This window comes from Lampris incognitus, chromosome 3, assembly GCF_029633865.1.
Source record: "Lampris incognitus isolate fLamInc1 chromosome 3, fLamInc1.hap2, whole genome shotgun sequence".
In the NCBI taxonomy this organism is placed as follows: Eukaryota; Metazoa; Chordata; class Actinopteri; order Lampriformes; family Lampridae; genus Lampris; species Lampris incognitus.
In genome coordinates this window covers 61885550-61906132 of record NC_079213.1, presented here as the reverse complement: position 1 = coordinate 61906132, position 20583 = coordinate 61885550, and the positions used below count along the sequence as shown (strand labels likewise).

At 47.3% G+C, this 20583-nt stretch overlaps 1 protein-coding gene across 1 annotated transcript in view; it reads right to left on the bottom strand.

Moving 5' to 3' along the window:
• Positions 1-663: 663 nt before the first annotated feature.
• Positions 664-20583, bottom strand: part of cpamd8 (C3 and PZP like alpha-2-macroglobulin domain containing 8) — a 119625-nt gene continuing 99705 nt past the window's right edge. The window contains exons 38-44 of the mRNA XM_056276951.1: positions 17956-18030; positions 17547-17652; positions 17229-17339; positions 16063-16275; positions 10951-11025; positions 3602-3806; positions 664-1620 (exon numbers count right to left, since the gene is read on the bottom strand). Of these exons, the coding sequence (XP_056132926.1) occupies position 1620; positions 3602-3806; positions 10951-11025; positions 16063-16275; positions 17229-17339; positions 17547-17652; positions 17956-18030 (786 nt within the window). The 3' untranslated portion in view covers positions 664-1619. The remainder of the gene's footprint in view (positions 1621-3601; positions 3807-10950; positions 11026-16062; positions 16276-17228; positions 17340-17546; positions 17653-17955; positions 18031-20583) is intronic.

The following is a 20583-nucleotide window of genomic DNA, read 5'->3' as shown; positions in this document are numbered from 1 at the left end:
GGATCTAAAGAGGATAGAAATATGAGGTGAGCTAGGATGGCGGTACTCAGGACGGGATCTAAAGAGGATAGAAATATGAGGTGAGCTAGGATGGCGGTACCCAGGACGGGATCTAAACAGGATAGAAATATGAGGTGAGGTAGGATGGCGGTACCCAGGACGGGATCTAGAGGACAGAAATATGAGGTGAGCTAGGATGGCGGTAACCAGGACGGGATCTAAAGAGGATAGAAATATGAAGTAAGCTAGGGTGGCGGTACCCAGGACGGGATCTAAAGAGGATAGAAATATGAGGTGAGCTATAGGATGGCGGTACTCAGGACGGGATCTAGAGAATAGAAATATGAGGTAAGCTAGGGTGGTGGTACCCAGGACGGGATCTAAAGAGGATAGAAATATGAGGTAAGCTAGGGTGGCGGTACCCAGGACGGGATCTAAAGAGGATAGAAATATGAAGTAGGCTAGGGTGGCGGTACCCAGGATGGGATCTAAAGAGGATAGAAATATGAGGTAAGCTAGGGTGGCGGTACCCAGGACGGGATATGAAGGACGGCAGTGCCTTCTACCTTCTTGTCACGGGAGACAGTTCCGTGCTCTGCGTAAGACCAAGCCCTGACGCCCAGCAGCAACCACACAACAAAGCCCGATGTTGTATACAAACTTTATTCTTGTTCGTCTGAAAAGCACTGGATTTCATATAGAGAGGGGATAAGAGGAATCAAATCTGGTACATTTACAGTAATTCCAAACTTCATTCTCGTTTTTTCTTTCTTCTTTTCTTTTCACGCTGGTTGCTTCAGGAATCAAAAATGTCACAAGTAAAATAAACAAAATAGCTTATGAACTGTACAATCAAATCCCTGTCTGCTTAACAAGGCGACGGATGAGCGGAGCGGGACGTGGGAGGAGAGGAGCGCTGCTAGCAACTAGCTGCTAGCAGCTAGCTCGCTACGACAGTCACAACACGAGCTTATGGTTCTGCAGAGCATATGGGGAGCATATGTATTCTTCCAGCAGGATACAAAGTACAGGAATTTCATCAAAAAATCTCAATAATTGGGTTAAAGCTTGCTTTTATGAACAAAAAAAAATCTTTTGCAACGAATATCTTGTCTGAGCTGAAAGTAGCGTTAGCCGACAGGGCAAAAACTGGAGAATATAGGCAGGCAAGGACAAACAAAACTGTCGATTAACAAAAAAAAAAAAAAAACAAACAAACAAACAACACAAGCTCTTGCTACAAATAAATACCACAGATAGAAAATATAACAAAACATTTTGCTGAAATGCAGGTGTAATTACAAACATAAATACTTGAGTATCTCATCTAGTGATTACAAAAAGCAGTATGGTGAGGAGCAAAGACGCTATGTTGTCTAAAGGTGACGAGGAAGACAGGAAGTACGACAGAACGAGCAACAGAGGTCTGGAGGACGCTGGTTTACAAACAGTTACACACACACACACACACACAAAAACACACACACACTCCAGATCCCTGTGGTGTCCACCTCTCCGGCTGGCCAACTTCTGAGTCTCTCCTCTCTCCACTCACGCTAACTTATTCACAAATAATGTACAATTTGGAGGTGGGGGAGGCCCCGTCGTCAGGCTGCATTTCTGAAAATGACAGGAGAGGAAGACACGTGTTTGGTTACAACAGCACCTCACACAGGATTAACGTTGAAGCAACTGCAGGCATTTCCTATTCCCACTACACTATTTGAACCAAGTGCTCCATCCATCCATCCATTATCCAAACCGCTTGTCCCGCCCTAAGGGTCGCAGGGATGCTGGAGCCTATCCCAGCAGTCATTGGGTGGCAGGCGGGAGGACACCCTGGACAAGCTGCCAGTCCATCACACAGGGCCGACACACACACACGCACACATTCATACCTAGGGACAATGTAGTATGCCCGGGTCACCTGACCTACATGTCTTTGGACTGCGGGAGGAAACCGGAGCCCCCGGAGGAAACCCACACAGACACGGGGAGAACATGCAAACTCCACACAGAGGACGACCCGGGACGACCTCCAAGGTTGGACTACCCCAGGGCTCAAACCCACAACTTTCTTGCTGTGAGCAGGGTTGGCTATCGAAAACGGTGCCCATATGGCACCGACCGAAATATCTCAGTCCTACCGAGTATCAAACTCTTTGGGAAAAAAAACGGTGCCAAATTTCGATACTTTACGGTAGACGACGTGAACGCTATCGCAGCCAGCCAATCACTAGCAGCGTTGTTGTACACCGGCGACTGACTGACGAATCAGCATGAAGCTATTTGGTATGCGTGTGCATCTCATGACTGCGTTGGAGTTGAAAACTGGCGGGCAAGATTCAGGGAGCTACTATGCCTTCCAAAGCGAGGCTACACTTTGTAAAAATAGACAACACACCTGACACAGTAAAATGCAGCCGCTGCAAAGCCATCATCAAATGCAAGTCTGGGAATGCGTGGAACACGATGAAACAGCTGACCAGGCATGAGATAAATTTACGAGTGGACCACTGCTCTGTGTTTGATAACGTTAATGTCCGTCCTGCTGCTGCCAACGTTAACGTTAGCTCTGGGACGTCTGCTGCTGGGTCTTCTGGTGCCACTACTAGCAATGATGAAACAGGTAAGGACGGTTATGATGATGTATATAAACAGGCTCACATACATTAAAGATGTCAGTCTGCACGTTGACCTCATTGTCACTGTTGACCTCACTTTCAATCTCCAAGGGCGAGAGTACAGAACCAAAATAACAGAATGTGTCAATGAATTATGGTGCTCGCTGGATAGAAAAGTAGTTTGCTGATTATCCTCTAAGGTTTTCATAATTTATAGTACCGGAAAAGTATTGTTTAGGTATCGTATCGAATTGGAGGTATTGGTTTTGGTATCGAAAATTTTCAAACGATGCCCTACCCTAGCTGTGAGGCGACCGCGCTAACCACTGCACCATCCAAGGTGCTCTGTATAATATTTGGAATTTAAACAATGACCCACATGACTTAGAATACTATTTCTTTTTTTTTTACCCCCGCCTCCCTTTTCTCCCCAATTCTACTTGGCCCAATTACCCCACTCTTCCGAGCCGTCCCGTTCGCTGCTCCACCCCCTCTGCTGATCCGATGAGGGCTGCAGACTACCACAGCCGCTTCTTTTCACCTGACAGTTAGGAGTTTCGCCAGGGGGACGTAGTGCGTGGGAGGATCACGCTATTCCCCCAAGGTCCCCTTCTCCCCACGAAAAGGCGCCCCGACCGTCCAGAGGAGGCGCTAGTGCAGCGACCAAGACACATACCCACATCCGGCTTCCCATCCGCACACACGGCCAATTGTGTCTGTAGGGACGCTTGACCAAGCCGGAGGTAACACGAGGATTCGAACCGGCGATCCCCATGTTGGTAGGCAACAGAATAGACCGCCACGCCACCCGGACGCCCCCAGAATGCTATTTCTTTAATCAATATCGTCAGCCCTTGCATATTCGGGTGAAGTGGGGCACACCACCCCCAGGTAAAAAAACACAGCAGTGCTCTTTTTCAAACAGATCAGTGACCCACAAATCCCACATTTCATTCAGATCGATAAGGTGATCGTACCATCGCTCAGGGTTGTTTTTTGTGTCCAACATGGTTAGATGTGCGTCTGCTGAAACCGTCCCCTTGCTACGCTCTGCCCCCTCTTCCTCGGCAGGAAGCTCCAAATGCTCCTCACCCTCTGCATTGGCGAGGAAAGGCTCGGAATCTGGGTCGTACTCGTAAGAGTAGTAGGACACCTCCGCCATGGAGGCCTGCTCTTCCTCACCTACGGGGGGGGGGGGGTGTGAAGACGGGACGTTGGAGGACATGGAGCAAATAAAGTACATAAGAGTCAGGTATTTCAGGGTAACCGGGTCACAGTTGGAACACTTCCACATCTCTGATGTGCAGAAGGACAGACTTCGTTTACTTGCAGTCGCTGTGGAGGCTGTGAATGTGGACACGGTCAGTCACATCCTGCACATCCTGCACATCCTGCAGCTCTGGATATTCTGATATCTGCGTTAACGTTTTCGATCTGTCCATCGGATACTTTGTTAAAATATGTGCAAATGTGTCATCTATCAAATAACAGATATGTGCAAAATATCATAATGTGTGCAAATATGTGCAAACATGCTCAATCTGTCCATCGGATAATTTGATAACACATGACATTCAAGTATAACACAACGCTGTGTTGAAAAAGTCTCATCTCAGCTCAAGTGAATGATAATTACTATGATGATGATGATGATGATTATCCATCCATTATCAAAGCCACTTATCTCAATTGGGGTCACGGGATGCTGGAGCCTATCCCAGCAGTCATTGGGCGGCAGGTGGGGGGACACCCTGGACAGGCAGCAAGGCCATCACAGGGCCAACACACACACACACACATTCACACCTAGGGGCAATTTAGTACGGCTGATCCACCTGACCTACATGTCTTTGGACTGTGGGAGGAAACTGGAGCACCCGGAGGAAACCCACGCAGGCACAGGGAGAACATGCGAACTCCACACAGAGGACGACCCGGGACGACCCCCAAGGCTGGACTACCCCGGGGTTCGAGCCCAGGACCTTCTTGCTGTGAGGCGACCATGTTAACCACTGCGCCACCGTCCTGCCCATAAAGGGCCCGAGCCGGATTCGAACCCAGGCTGCTGCGGTAAGGACTCAGCCTTATGTGGTATGTGCTCATTATTATTATTGTTATCATTTTCATTATGTTCATATAACCAGTAGGGGTCACCCTATGCTTAAAATCTTCATCCTCCTACAGCAGGCTCCTTCTAAACCTGTCTCTTGAGATTCAAGTAAACCATTAGTTGCATGTCCATAACATGGCCACCCATGAAGAGGACTTGTTTTTACCCACCTCACCATCTACTTTCGTTTACTATTCGTAGAACAGATTGGACTTTGTGGTTTAAACAACAGAAATATGTATTGGATTCATAAAAAAGAAAACAAATATACACAAAACTCGCCTGAAAAACCCCCCAAAAAAATCACAAAAACAGCAATGAAACTCAGAGTGTGAGTGACGGCACGGAGAAGGCCTGTGCGTGTGTTTATCCGTCCGGTGCTGCAGTCCGGTCCAAGTGAAATAATAAGAGAGACAACCCTGGACAGGGAAGCTAAATCCGGAGCGTGCTTCCTCTGCTAATGCAGCGGGACCTGACAGCTCCCTGGCACAGCGCGCCCTCACCCCATTACGCTCTTCTTAGCGGGCTTGTCGTCAACATCATAATGGTTTACCACAACTATGTTCTCACACAGCACTTATTAAGCCTAATCAAACATCATGTGACGTAGGTGCCTGAGCTGTGTGTGTGCGCGCCCACCAATGTGCGAGCATGCACGTGTGCGAGCATGCACGTGTGCATGCGCACATGCAAATGCACAGCAGCGCCGTTTTAATAGCATTTCTGTGGCGAGTGTGAAGCCGGAGCCTTTGTACGAAAGAGACCTTTGACTGAACAGCTTTGTGTGTCGCAGACGCCGGGAGCTGCAGGCTGCAAACAAGTCTGCACACGCCACGCACATCCCTCTCTTGTCTCTCCTTCCTCTCACACTCACACGTTCATATACTAACACACACACAAATGGTGACCCCCGCCCTCCAACACATATCAGCAATAGCAGATATACATACACAAAGTCCACCTCTTGCACAAAATCCTTAGATATAACATTTAGCAGCAGCTGACAGGTGCATACGCAAGATGCACGTTAACACACACACGCAAGCACATGCACACACCCACACACGCACGCACACACACATGCACACACACACAGCGATGATGTTATACACATTAACACTCAGCACTAGCTGACACCGACAAACAAATGTACACACATTTGTCTGACTCCTGTGTGACTGCGTTGCCTCTCTCAGCCTCTTTTGCCAATTCCAGATGAGCCACATCCTCCCTGTACACACAACCACACCCTGCCTGACACCCTCCAGCGAGCGGATTGAGCACGGCTTCTGGTCAGAATGCTGGTAGCAGAGAAACCAGACGGTCCAGAGAGTCACGACCCGTCCTCTGGCTTTCACTTTCTCTTCCGATCAGAGCGCTGGTGGCAGAGAAACCAGACGGTCCAGAGAGTCATGACCCGTCCTCCGGCTTCCACTTTCTCTTCTGGTCAGAACACTGGTAGCAGAGAAACCAGATGGTCCAGAGAGTCATGACCCGTCCTCCGGCTTCCACTTTCTCTTCTGGTCAGAACACTGGTAGCAGAGAAATCAGATGGTCCAGAGAGTCATGACCTGTCCTCCGGCTTCCACTTTCTCTTCTGATCAGAACACTGGTGGCAGAGAAACCAGACGGTCCAGAGAGTCACGACCCGTCCTCTGGCTTCTACTTTCTTTCCATGGACGAACAGCTTGCACACTTCATGTGGTGGAGGGAGGAATGTTGTATGACTCAACCAACCCTACCAACCTCTCTGCACCGCTCCGCTGTCTGTCCATACAGCCACCTCTTTACTTCCTCTCACCTTTCCTGTCAAGCTCCTGTTCCTTTCTCTCCATTTAATATTCTCATATTACACACACACACACACACACACACACACACACACAGAGCGTCTTCCCTTGAAAGTCTGAATGAGTCGACAGCAGGGGCCGTGAGCTGTACGTCTTCACTCCATCTAAATTTAGGGCATTTTGGGGTGGTTGTTCTCAAAATGGGTTACAGGGGGAAGTTTTTTTTTAGGAGTTTTCCAGGTGGTTGAACCGTGAAAGGAATATCATGCTTCCATCCAATTCAATTCATGAGAATTTTCCTGTTCCGGGGTTGTGTATGATCGAAGATTCAAACGGCGGATTTAAATCACACCATTATTTCAAAACTACAGCGTGTGGAGCTGGGGCCGTATCGGCTGGGAGAGTTTGGTCTGCGTCCTGTGGGCCCAGGGACCACGGCCCTGCCCGGAGCTGCACCCGAAGAGGTAGCACCGAGGGTGGTCTGACAGGACGCAGAAGCAAGGCAGGCTAAGCTAACTGCTAGCCCATGCAGACCAGCAGTCGTCCTGGCTGGCGTTCGTTCTCCTGGACAGTGATTTATTGTTTTTTTTTTAGATATACGTGTCAGTTTGGATATGTGTGTTCTTGTACACGGCAATAGATGACAACCTGTATCTATCCTTACAGATTCGACTCAAGTGAGGGAAAATGGGCAGAAAATAATTTCTGGACAAAGTGGAAGAACCCTCAGGATTGGAGGAAGGATCCCTCGTGCCAGTTGGGCAAGGTACTGGAAAATGCACAAACGGATTCACATGCAAAATATTGAGTGAAAGTACGTGTACGCCGAGTGAATACACCGTGTGACTAAGCTCCATAGTAAAATTACAGTCTCAGTGGTGGATTGCAAACGCTTCAATGAAGCTTTAGTTCCGAGTGCAAGGACCACAGCAACAAACACAATAGATATGTCCAATATGATCAACAATCTAAGTTCACAGAAAGTCCCCAATATTATCAATATGTTCACAGATAGTCCCCAATATGATCAATAAGTTCACAGGTAGTCCCCAATATTATCAATAAGTTCACAGATGGTCCCCAATATTATCAATAAATTCACAGGTAGTCCCCAATATTATCAATAAGTTCAGAGATAGTCCTCAATATTATCAATAAGTTCAGATAGTCCCCAATATTATCAATAAATTCACAGGTAGTCCCCAATATTATCAATAAGTTCACAGATAGTCCCCAATATTATCAATAATCTAAGTTCACAGATAGTCTGCAATATCCTCAATAAGTTCACAGATAGTCCCAATATTATCAATAAGTTCACAGATCAGCCCCAATATTATCAATAATCTAAGTTCACAGATAGTCTGCAATATCCTCAATAAGTTCACAGGTGGCCCCCAATATTATCAATAAGTTCACAGATGGTCCCCAATATTATCAGTAAGTCCACAGATAGTCCCCAATATTATCAGTAAGTTCACAGGTAGTCCCCAATATTATCAATAAGTTCACAGATCAGCCCCAATATTGTCAATAAGTTCACAGATAGTCTCCAATATTATCAATAAGTTCACAGATAGTCCCCAATATCATCAATAAGTTCACAAATAGTCCCCAATATTATCAATAAGTTCACAGATAGTTCCCAATATCATCAATAAGTTCACAGATAGTCCCCAATATTATCAATAAATTCACAGGTAGTCCCCAATATTATCAATAAGTTCACAGATAGTCCTCAATATTATCAATAAGTTCACAGATAGTCCCCAATATTATCAATAATCTAAGTTCACAGATAGTCTGCAATATCCTCAATAAGTTCACAGGTAGTCCCCAATATTATCAATAAGTTCACAGGTAGTCCCCAATATTATCAATAAGTTCACAGATAGTCCCAATATTATCAATAATCTAAGTTCACAGATAGTCTGCAATATCGTCAATAAGTTCACAGGTAGTCCCCAATATTATCAATAAGTTCACAGATGGTCCCCAATATTATCAGTAAGTCCACAGATAGTCCCCAATATTATCAGTAAGTTCACAGGTAGTCCCCAATATTATCAATAAGTTCACAGATCAGCCCCAATATTGTCAATAAGTTCACAGATAGTCTCCAATATTATCAATAGGTTCACAGATAGTTCCCAATATCATCAATAAGTTCACAGATAGTCCCCAATATTATCAATAAATTCACAGGTAGTCCCCAATATTATCAATAAGTTCAGAGATAGTCCTCAATATTATCAATAAGTTCACAGATAGTCCCCAATATTATCAATAATCTAAGTTCACAGATAGTCTGCAATATCCTCAATAAGTTCACAGGTAGTCCCCAATATTATCAATAAGTTCACAGGTAGTCCCCAATATTATCAATAAGTTCACAGATAGTCCCCAATATTATCAATAAGTTCACAGATAGTCCCAATATTATCAATAATCTAAGGTCATAGATAGTCTGCAATATCGTCAATAAGTTCACAGGTAGTCCCCAATATTATCAATAAGTTCACAGGTGGTCCCCAATATTATCAATAAGTTCACAGATGGTCCCCAATATTATCAGTAAGTCCACAGATAGTCCCCAATATTATCAGTAAGTTCACAGGTAGTCCCCAATATAATCAATAAGTTCACAGATCAGCCCCAATATTGTCAATAAGTTCACAGATGGTCTCCAATATTATCAAGAAGTTCACAGATAGTCCCCAATATCATCAATAAGTTCACAGATAGTCCCCAATATTATCAATAAGTTCACAGATAGTTCCCAATATCATCAATAAGTTCACAGATAGTCCCCAATATTATCAATAAATTCATAGGTAGTCCCCAATATTATCAATAAGTTCACAGATAGTCCTCAATATCATCAATAATCTAAGTTCACAGATAGTCTGCAATATCGTCAATAAGTTCACAGGTAGTCCCCAATATTATCAATAAGTTCACAGGTGGTCCCCAATATTATCAATAAGTTCACAGATGGTCCCCAATATTATCAGTAAGTCCACAGATAGTCCCCAATATTATCAGTAAGTTCACAGGTGGTCCCCAATATTATCAATAAGTTCACAGATGGTCCCCAATATTATCAGTAAGTCCACAGATAGTCCCCAATATTATCAGTAAGTTCACAGGTAGTCCCCAATATTATCAATAAGTTCACAGATCAGCCCCAATATTGTCAATAAGTTCACAGATAGTCTCCAATATTATCAATAAGTTCACAGATAGTCCCCAATATCATCAATAAGTTCACAGATAGTCCCCAATATTATCAATAAGTTCACAGATAGTTCCCAATATCATCAATAAGTTCACAGATAGTCCCCAATATTATCAATAAGTTCACAGATAGTTCCCAATATCCTCAATAAGTTCACAGATAGTCCCCAATATTATCAATAAATTCACAGGTAGTCCTGCAGTCATGCCTGTGGCCTTTCATTTCATTTCATTCGAATGTGACCTTACTGGTTTAGGAATGAACCCTACTGGAACTTTCTCTCCACTCTGTCTCCCTCTCAGCCTTACTCCTGTCTAAAGAAAATATCCCTGAGTGGTGAAATACCTCCTCCTTTAAAGATATACTACTGGACCCATAATGCATGTAAAAGAGAGACACACTGAGTAAATAGGGCTTTTTTGGTGGGGGGGGCCCAAGCCCCCCCCTCTTTTTCCTTCCCAATTGTATCCGGCCAATTACCCCACTCTTCTGAGCCGTCCCGGTCTCTGCTCCACCCCCTCTACCGATCCGGGGAGGGCAGCAGACTACCACATGCCTCCCCCGATACACGTGGCGTCACCGGCCGCTTCTTTTCACCTGACAGTGAGGAGTTTCACCAGGGGGACGTAGCGCGTGGGAGGATCACGCTATTCCCCCCAGTTCCCCCTCCACCCTGAACAGGCGCCCTGGGCCCGACCGACCAGAAGAGGCGCTAGTGCAGCGACCAGGACACATACCCACATCCGGCTTCCCACCCGCAGACACGGCCAACTGTGTGTGTAGGGTCGCCCGACCAGGCTGGCAGCAACACGGGGATTCGAACTGCCGACCCCCGTGTTGGTAGGCAAGGGAAAAGACTGCCACGCCACCGGGATGCTGTAAATAGGTTTTTTTAGGGAGTTGTTCCTTGTCCGATGTGAGGGTGTAACAGCGGGATGTTGTGTTGCTGTAACGCCCCCCTGAGGTATGTGTGTGATAGTGGACTACACAAATACGGCTGACTAGGAAATGAATCCAACTGCTGCTGATAGAAAGTCTGGATTCAGGAGAGAGACGGAGGACGGGGTGAAGACAGGACATGGGGGAGGGAACATGATGCGGGGAGCTCAGGGAGGAGATTGTGGAGGTTGCTGTTGAGCTGAAGACACTGCAGAGGCGCGGCCATGCAGTGTGTTAGATTAGAGTTACCCGTGTTCTCGGGCCCCGGAGTCTGCTCCGCCTCCTGGTCCGCTACCGGCTGCCCGTCCTCCAACTGAGTCTCCACTGGGAACACAGAAACACCAGAGATAAATCACTACATGTTAAGTCACCTTTGGCTTCATCTCGTTCCCAACTGTTTTACCTTAGAGACCTCCCCAAACACGGCAACCGCCGGCCGCCGGCTGCAGGGGCCGTGTGGAAACAGACACCGATCTTTTTCCATTTCGGACAGGAGACGTGGGCGTGCGTTCTCTCCGCCAGCGTACACAAACAAACAACCTTGCAGGGATGTGTACACAGGGACGCGGTGCTGCTGGTAATCTACAGCAACAGAGTGGGCCGTGTTCCCGGCGACAGTCTGCTCTGTGCCTTTTCCTCCACCTCCCACAACATGAAGCCTCCTTTGTTGTTGGGCTGTGCGTCGGAAAGGAATGTGACAAGGTTCTCAAAGGGCCGGACAAAAGCACTCTGTCATTTGGAGTGCCTTGTAATATAGCAGAGACGAGCAGGGCAGAGAGCGAGCGAGCAAGCAAGAGGGAGGGGGGGGGGGAGACAGAAGGAGAGAGAGAGAGCAAGGGAGAGAGAGCGAGTGAGAGAGAGACGGGGGGAGAGAGAGAGCGAGTGAGAGAGAGAGGGAGAGGGGGGAGGATGAGAGGGGAGCTCCTCTCACAAAACTCATCTAGTAATCAGCACACCTGAACAGATGTCCCTATAGCTTAGATCCATGCACACGCACACACACACACACACACACAATGTAAACGCACAAGTGTGTGTGTGTGTGTGTGTGTGTGTGTGTGTGTGAGCTGGCCAACATGACTCACTGTCCAGGCTGGATCAAGCAGAGGCCATATGTACCCACACACACGCACACACACGCACACAAAGAAGGCCATGTGTACTGAGACACACGCGCATGCACACACACACACGCACGCACAAAGAAGGCCATGTGTACTGATACACACACCCACAAACACACGAAGACACACACACAAAGAAGGCCATGTGTACCAACACACACACACAAACACGCACACACAAACAAAGAAGGCGATGTGTACCGAAACACACACACACACACACACACAGGTCTGTGCTGCGTGTCTGGTGAGTGATGCTGTCAGTGAGAGTTATGGCCCTGCAGCAGTATAAAGTGAACAGTAGTCTGGCCAGCCGCTCCCTGCTCTTCTTCGGCACTCCTGTCATCCATCACCGGCTGAAGGTCAGCGGGATTCGCACATTCCAAAACCTCCACAACACCAAAGCCGAGGTAAAAATATTACAAGTATCCCTGCCGCTGAATAAATTCCCCGACTCGTGTATCTGTGTGAAGAGAGCGAGAATCCCATCCTTTATAACACCAGTTCTCAATCGGGTCCTCATCAGGAGTCAGGAACAATTTATTTGTCATTTCATCTTATGTACTACATACACAATAGAAACGAAACTCCGTCTCCCCCAGCCCACAGCAGTGCAACACAAAGACAAAAACACACATCCAAAAACATCCAAAAACACACAAAAACAGAGAGAACGAAGCAAACAAAAAACAAAAAAAACAGCCCACAACACAGTCCACCCAGTGCAACACAGTCCCAAAACTCCACCGTTCAGGAGAACCAACGCCAGCCAGGATGACTGCCGATCGCATGGGCTAGCAGTTAGCTTAGCCTGCTCCGCTTCCTGTCAGACCGCCCTTGGTGTGTCCTCTTCAGGCACAGCTCCAGGCAGGGCCGTGGTCCCTGTGCCCACCCGATGCAGCAGACCAGGCTCTCCCAGCCAGACACCCTCGACACACCTCTCCGCACGCCACACGACCACACAAACGCAGACGCCGACAAAAACACTGCACAGTTGATGCTAGGCGAGGCTGCCGCCAGACCACCTTGGAGTTTCCTCTTGGGCAGGGCCGTGGGCTAGCAGTTAGCTTAGCCTGCTCGGCTTCCGCGTCCTGTCAGACCGCCCTCGGTGCCTCCTCCTCGGGCCCACAGGACGCACCCGACCAAGCTCCCTCATCCGATCCAGCGCCAGCTGTCCCAGCCAAGCGAAATCAACGATTAAAACAAAAGCTTCACACGATGACACAAACTTAGATGCACACATAGACGTGGACAAAGACACTGCAGAATTGGCACTGGGTGAGGCCGCTGCAAACGCAAGTCTGCGCCGCCATCTTCCCACACCGGAAGCGGTGTGATATCGAATGTTACCGCCAATACTGCTGTACCTGCTGTTCCAGGCCTGGAAGCTCCCTGCATAGAAAACTAGCAGCACTGGTGGTACCGAGGACCTGATTGAGAACCACTGATTTGCAAGACATGAGTAATTGCAAGGACATATTGGTGTATGAACCTAGCACAACTGTCGTTTACTCACCTCTTTACAATGAGGTCAATCTTTTTTTTTATTTCTGATTTTTCCCTTTTTCTCCCAATTTAGTGGCCAATAGATCCCTATTTTAGCTCAAACTCCCACCCTCGTACTGCATGCGTTCGCCAACTGCATCTCTCCGGCCGGCAGTCTCAAAGGAGACGCCTTCCCACTTTCGTGACAAGGCGACTCCAGGCCAAACCACTGCTTTTTCCAACACACCCAGAGACGCATTCATGTGACGAACACCAGCTGACTCCGCCCCCCTCCCGAAGACAGCGTTGCCAATTATTGCTGCTTCATTGAGTCCGGCCATAGTCGGATCTGATGAGACCGAGGCGCGAACCCCGGTCCCCAGTGGGCAACTGCATCGACACAAAGCCGATGCTTAGACCGTTACACCACCGCGGACTTCACAATGAGGTCAATCTTTATGAAATTTATCTGTCCATACAAACCCCAATTCCAATGAAGTTGGGACGTTGTGTAAAATGTGAATAAAAACAGAATACAATGATTTGCAAATCCTTTTCGACCTATATTCAATTGAATACACCACAAGACAAGATATTTTATGTTCAAACCAATAAACTTTATTGTTTTTTGCAAATATTCACTCATTTTGAATTTGATGCCTGCAACACGTTCCAAAGAAGCTGGGACAGGGGCAACAAAAGACTGGGAAAGTTGAGGAATGCTCAAAAAACGCCTGTTTGGAACATTCCACAGGTGAACAGGTTAATTGGAAACAGGTGAGTGTCATGATTGGGTATAAAAGGAGGATCCCCGAAAGGCTCAGTCGTTCACAAGCAAGGATGGGGCGAGGTTCACCACTTTGTGAACAACTGCGTGAGCAAATAGTCCAACAGTTTAAGAACAACGTTTCTCAACGTACAGTTGCAAGGAATTTGGGGATTTCATCATCTACAGTCCATAATATCATCAAAAGATTAAGAGAATCCGGAGAAATCTCTGCACGTAAGCGGCAAGGCTGAAAACCAACATTGAATGCCCGTGACCTTTGATCCCTCAGGCGGCACTGCATTAAAAACCAACATCATTGTGTTAAGGATATTACCACTTGGGAAAACCATCATCAGTTAACACAGTTCGTCGCTACATCTACAAGTGCAAGTTAAAACTTTACCATGCAAAGCGAAAGCCATATATCAACACCACCCAGAAACACCGCCGGCTTCTCTGGGCCCGAGCTCATCTGAGATGGGCTGATGCAAAGCGGACAAGTGTGCTGTGGTCTGACGAGTCCACATTTCAAATTGTTTTTGGAAATCATGGACGTCGTGTCCTCCGGGCTAAAGAGGAAAAGGACCATCCAGATTGTTATCAGCGCAAAGTCCAAAAGCCAGCATCTGTGTTGGTATGGGGGGGTGTTAGTGCCCATGGCATCATAGGTAACTTGCACATCTGTGAAGGCACCATTAATGCTGAAAGGTACATACAGGTTTTGGAGCAACATATGCTGCCATCCAAGCGACGTCTTTTTCAGGGACGTCCCTGCTTATTTCAGCAAGACAATGCCAAGCCACATTCTGCACGTGTTACAACAGTGGGGCTTCGTAGTAAAAGAGTGCAGGTACTAGACTGGCCTGCCTGCAGTCCAGACCTGTCTCCCATTGAAAATGTGTGGCGCATTATGAAGCGCAAAATACGACAACGGAGACCCCGGACTGCTGACCAACTGAAGTCGTACATCAAGCAAGAATGGGAAAGAATTCCACCTACAACGCTTCAACAAGTAGTGTCCTCAGTTCCCAAACACTTATTGAGTGTTGTTAAAAGGAAAGGTGATGTAACACAGTGGTGAACATGCCTCTGTCCCAGCTTTTTTGGAACGTGTTGCTGGCATCAAATTCAAAATGAGTGAATATTTGCAAAAAAACAATAAAGTTTATCAGTTTGAACATCAAATATTTTGTCTTTGTAGTGTATTCAATTGAATATATAGGTCGAAAAGGATTTGCAAGTCATTGTATTCGGTTTTTATTTACGTTTTACACAACATCCCAACTTCATTGGAATTGGGGTTTGTACATCCATTATCCAAACCGCCTACCCTGCTCTCAGGGTCACGGGGAAGCTGGAGCCTATCCCAGCAGTCATTGGGCGGCAGGCGGGGAGACACCCTGGACAGGCCGCCAGGCCATCACAGAGCCGGCCGACCGACACACACACACACACACACACACACATATTCAAACCTAGGGACAATTTAGTACGGCCGATTCACCTGACCTACATGTCTTTGGACTGTGGGAGGAAATCGGAGCACCCGGAGGAAACCCACGCAGACACGGGAAGAACATGCAAACTCCACACAGAGGACGACCCGGGACGACCCCCAAGATTGGACTACACCGGGGCTCGAACCCAGAACCTTCTTGCTGTGAGGCAACCGCGTTAACCACTGTGCCACTGTGCCGCAACTCGACATCAGCTGAATTCATGGATTAGTCCCCTGTCTGGTGGAAGGAGTGTTAGTAAGTCAAATCAGTTGGTGCAGTGTTTGGTTGGAATGAAACCCTATATACACATGGCTCTCAATGGCATGTGATTATCACGGGTAGACATCACTGTAAGCAGTATCAAAGTGTTAGGAGGTTTATGAGGATAGAGGGGATATTGTGAAAGTTTTTTCGATTGATGTTTTTTCACATCTCAACCAAAACAGATCTGAGGTAAGGTGAAGTGAGCTGAGAGGGCTCTTACTCTGAGGACACTGGGACAGGGGGACCTGCTCGATTCGCGTCCCGTTTCGACAGGCGAACACCTCCATCTGACACTGGTTCTGGTACAGCTGGCCATCTGACCCACAGACCGGCTCCCCGTCATAGCCGCAGTCCCTGTAGCAGGTGCACCGCTCAAACTGCTCCTCTTCTAGGCAGCCAAACACATTGTTACATTGGTTCCCTTGCACAAAACCTGGTGAAGAACCAAGAATCAACAAACTGACTGTTTGATTAAAGAAATTCCAGTGTTTAATATACCGTTCTGCACTGAAGTGTATCGGCGAACTGGTTTAACACAGATTCCTCTGGAAAATGATGCAACGGCAGACTGCTGGAAGTCAGCCACTGTCTGTGAGTCAATCGGCTCTGTGCATAACTGTAGTCCACTGACTTCCAGTTTCTACTGCAGCGGTCATACCGGTTTCCTGTTTGTTGGCATGTGCTATTGACAATGGCATATTTTTCTCGATGCCTGCAAGATTTACCATGGATAAATGTCAACAACATGCACACAACTGTCAGCAAACTTTCACCTGCACCTACCAGCAAACGGGTAAAAAGTTTCAAGTTGTACATATCAAGATACATCCACGGACGGACGGACAGACGTAAATTGATATGTAGAGGTGAGAAGAAGGATTACACAAGCCATTGGAACACATGAAGACTTGCTGCCAATTGTGAAGAAGAGAAAACTAAAATGGTATGGTCACATCTCGAGACGTTCCAGCCTTGCCAAAGACCATCCTGCAAGCACAGTGAGGGGCAGGCGAAGACGAGGAAGACAGAAGAAGCGATGGCTATGTAACATCAGACAGTGGACAGGCCTTGACTTTGCCAGCTTACAGAGGGGCAGTTGAGGACAGACAGAGGTGGCAAGGACTGGTTGCGGATTCAACAGCGGTGCCCCAACGACCTCTTGAGGGGTTACGGGATAGGTGAGGTGAGGGAGGAGGAAACTTTTCACCCGTTTGCTGGTAGGTGCAGGTGAAAGTTTGTCGACAGTTCTGTGCATGTCGTTGACATTTATTCATGGTAAATCTTCCAGGCATCACGAAAAATATGGTATGACTGCTGCAGTAGAAACCGGAAGTCAGTGGACTACAGTTATGCAGAGAGTCGATTAGAGGAAGAAGTTCGTCTCACCTATCCACTGATTGGTCGAGCTCTCCACCTCATTGCATGTGGGCCCGTCACACAGCTCCCTCGCAAGTGGACTGCTCTCACTTACATTGTAGAATCGAGTGGCTTCAAACGCTACACACACACACACACACACACACACACACACACACACACACACACAACAATTACGATGCTAACCATAACTAGTAACTGGGCCACAACCTTCAAAATTCCGATTTCCACCAAGAGCAGCCAGTTCATAAATCATCTGGAGTTTGCAGTTTTCCTCCCCTATAACTCTTTAAAGAGTAGGGCTGGAAATATTCATCAAAGGCACACCTGGTTCGTAGTAGTCATAGACTTTGACCGGAACAGGCGCTGTCTTGCCCACTATGTATTCCCGGATAGCCTGGAAGGCCACACACGTCATGCATTGGCTGGGGATCTGAGGAAAAGTGACAAACATTGCAACAAATAAGAGTTTAAACACTGAAATTAGATGACCAAACACCCAGATGTGCAAGCAAATAAAGACGAACATAAATTGTCCGCACAAATGCCATGCCCTCAAAACATAGACAACAGGCAAACTCGTGCACACACGTAGCCAAACATCCCACCCGTACACAAGCACAACTCGAAGACAAACATTCCCCCGTGACCCCATTAGACCTCCGTCTGCTCCTCCCTACCCCACAAATAAAACTGACTGAAACCACGGTAAGCAGAGAACTGGGGTTAAACTGACCTCATCGAAGTAGAAGAGCACCTTTCTCCCATCTAGCTCGTATCTCTTCAGGCCCACTCGCTTGTCCATCAGCAGCTGCTGGGGAAAGACACGGGAAAGACAGGACTTGGGTCAAAGAACAACACACAAACACTCCACCGGGGGGGGGGGGGGTGAAAACCTCTACTGCTCAGTGAAATCCCCTACTGTTGAATGAAACCCCCTATTGCACAACGAAACCCCCCTACTGCATGATGAAACTCCATAGTGCTCAGTGAAACCCCCTACTACACTATGAAACCCCCTACTGCTGAATGAAACCCCCTACTGCACAACGAAACCCCCCTACTGCATGATGAAACTCCATAGTGCTCAGTGAAACCCGCTACTACACTATGAAACCCCCTACTGCACAATGAAACCCCCTACTGCAAAATGAAACACCTTACTGCACAACAAAATTCCCCTACTGCCCAATGAAACCCCTTACTGCACAATGAAACCCCCAACTGCTCAGTGAAACCCCCAACTGCACAATGAAACCCCCTACTGCTCAGTGAAACCCCCAACTGCTAAATGAAACCCCCTACTGCTCAATGAAAGCCCCTATTACTCAATGAAACCTACTACTGCTCAATGAAACCCCCTACTGTTCAATGAAACCTACTACTGCTCAATGAAACCCCCTACTGCAAACTTCCTACTGTTCAATGAAACCCCCCTACCGCTCAATGAAACCCCCCTACTCCACAATGAAACCTCCTACTGCTCAATGAAACCCCCCTTCTGCACAATGAAACCTCCTACTGCTCAATGAGACCCCCCTACTGCTCAGTGAAACCCCCTACTGCACGATGAAACTTCCTACTGCTCAATGAAACCCCCCTACCGCTCAATGAAACCTCCTACTGCATAATGAAACCTCCTACTGCTCAATGAAACCCCCCTACCGCTCAATGAAACCCCCTACTGCACAATGAAACTTCCTACTGCTCAATGAAACCCCCCTATCGCTCAATGAAACCTCCCTACTGCTAAATGAAACCCCCTACTGCACAATGAAACCCCCTACTGCATGATGAAACTCCATAGTGCTCAGTGAAACCCCCTACTACACTATGAAACCCCCTACTGCACAATGAAACCCCCTACTGCACAATGAAACACCTTACTACATAACAAAATTTCCCTACTGCACAGTGAAACCCCCTACTGCTCAGTGAAACCTACTACTGCTCAATGAAACCCCACTGCACAATGAAACTTCCTACTGCTCAATGAAACCCCCCTACCGCTCAATGAAACCCCCTACTGCTCAATGAAACCCCCCTACTGCACAATGAAACCTCCCACTGCTCAATGATACCCCTACTGCTCAATGGAACCCCCTACTGCTCAATGAAACCCCCCTACTGCACAATGAAACCTACTACTGCTCAATGAAACCCCCCTACTGCAAAATGAAACCTCCTACTATTCAGTGAAACCCCCTACTGCTTAATGAAACCCTCCTACTGCACAATGAAACCTCTTACTGCCTACTACTCAATAAAACCTCCTACTGCTCAATGAAACCCCCTACTGCTCAATGAAACCCCCTTACTGCAAAATGAAACCTCCTACTATTCAGTGAAACCCCCTACTGCACAATGAAACCACCCTACTGTACAATGAAACCACCCTACTGTACAATGAAACCCCCCTACTGCTCAATGAAACCCCGTACTGCACACTTCCTACTGCTCAATGAAACCCCCCTACCTCTCAATGAAACCCCCGTACTGCTCAATGAAACCCCCCTACTGCTCAGTGAAACCCCCTACTGCACGATGAAACTTCCTACTGCTCAATGAAACCCCCCTACCGCTCAATGAAACCCCCCTACTCCACAATGAAACCTCCTACTGCTCAATGAAACCCCCCTTCTGCACAATGAAACCTCCTACTGCTCAATGAGACCCCCCTACTGCTCAGTGAAACCCCCTACTGCACGATGAAACTTCCTACTGCTCAATGAAACCCCCTACCGCTCAATGAAACCTCCTACTGCATAATGAAACCTCCTACTGCTCAATGAAACCCCCCTACCGCTCAATGAAACCCCCTACTGCACAATGAAACTTCCTACTGCTCAATGAAACCCCCCTATCGCTCAATGAAACCTCCCTACTGCTAAATGAAACCCCCTACTGCACAATGAAACCCCCTACTGCTTGATGAAACTCCATAGTGCTCAGTGAAACCCCCTACTACACTATGAAACCCCCTACTGCACAATGAAACCCCCTACTGCACAATGAAACACCTTACTGCATAACAAAATTTCCCTACTGCACAGTGAAACCCCCCTACTGCTCAGTGAAACCTACTACTGCTCAATGAAACCCCACTGCACAATGAAACTTCCTACTGCTCAATGAAACCCCCCTACCGCTCAATGAAACCCCCTACTGCTCAATGAAACCCCCCTACTGCACAATGAAACCTCCCACTGCTCAATGATACCCCTACTGCTCAATGAAACCCCCTACTGCTCAATGAAACCCCCCTACTGCACAATGAAACCTACTACTGCTCAATGAAACACCCCTACTGCAAAATGAAACCTCCTACTATTCAGTGAAACCCCCTACTGCTTAATGAAACCCT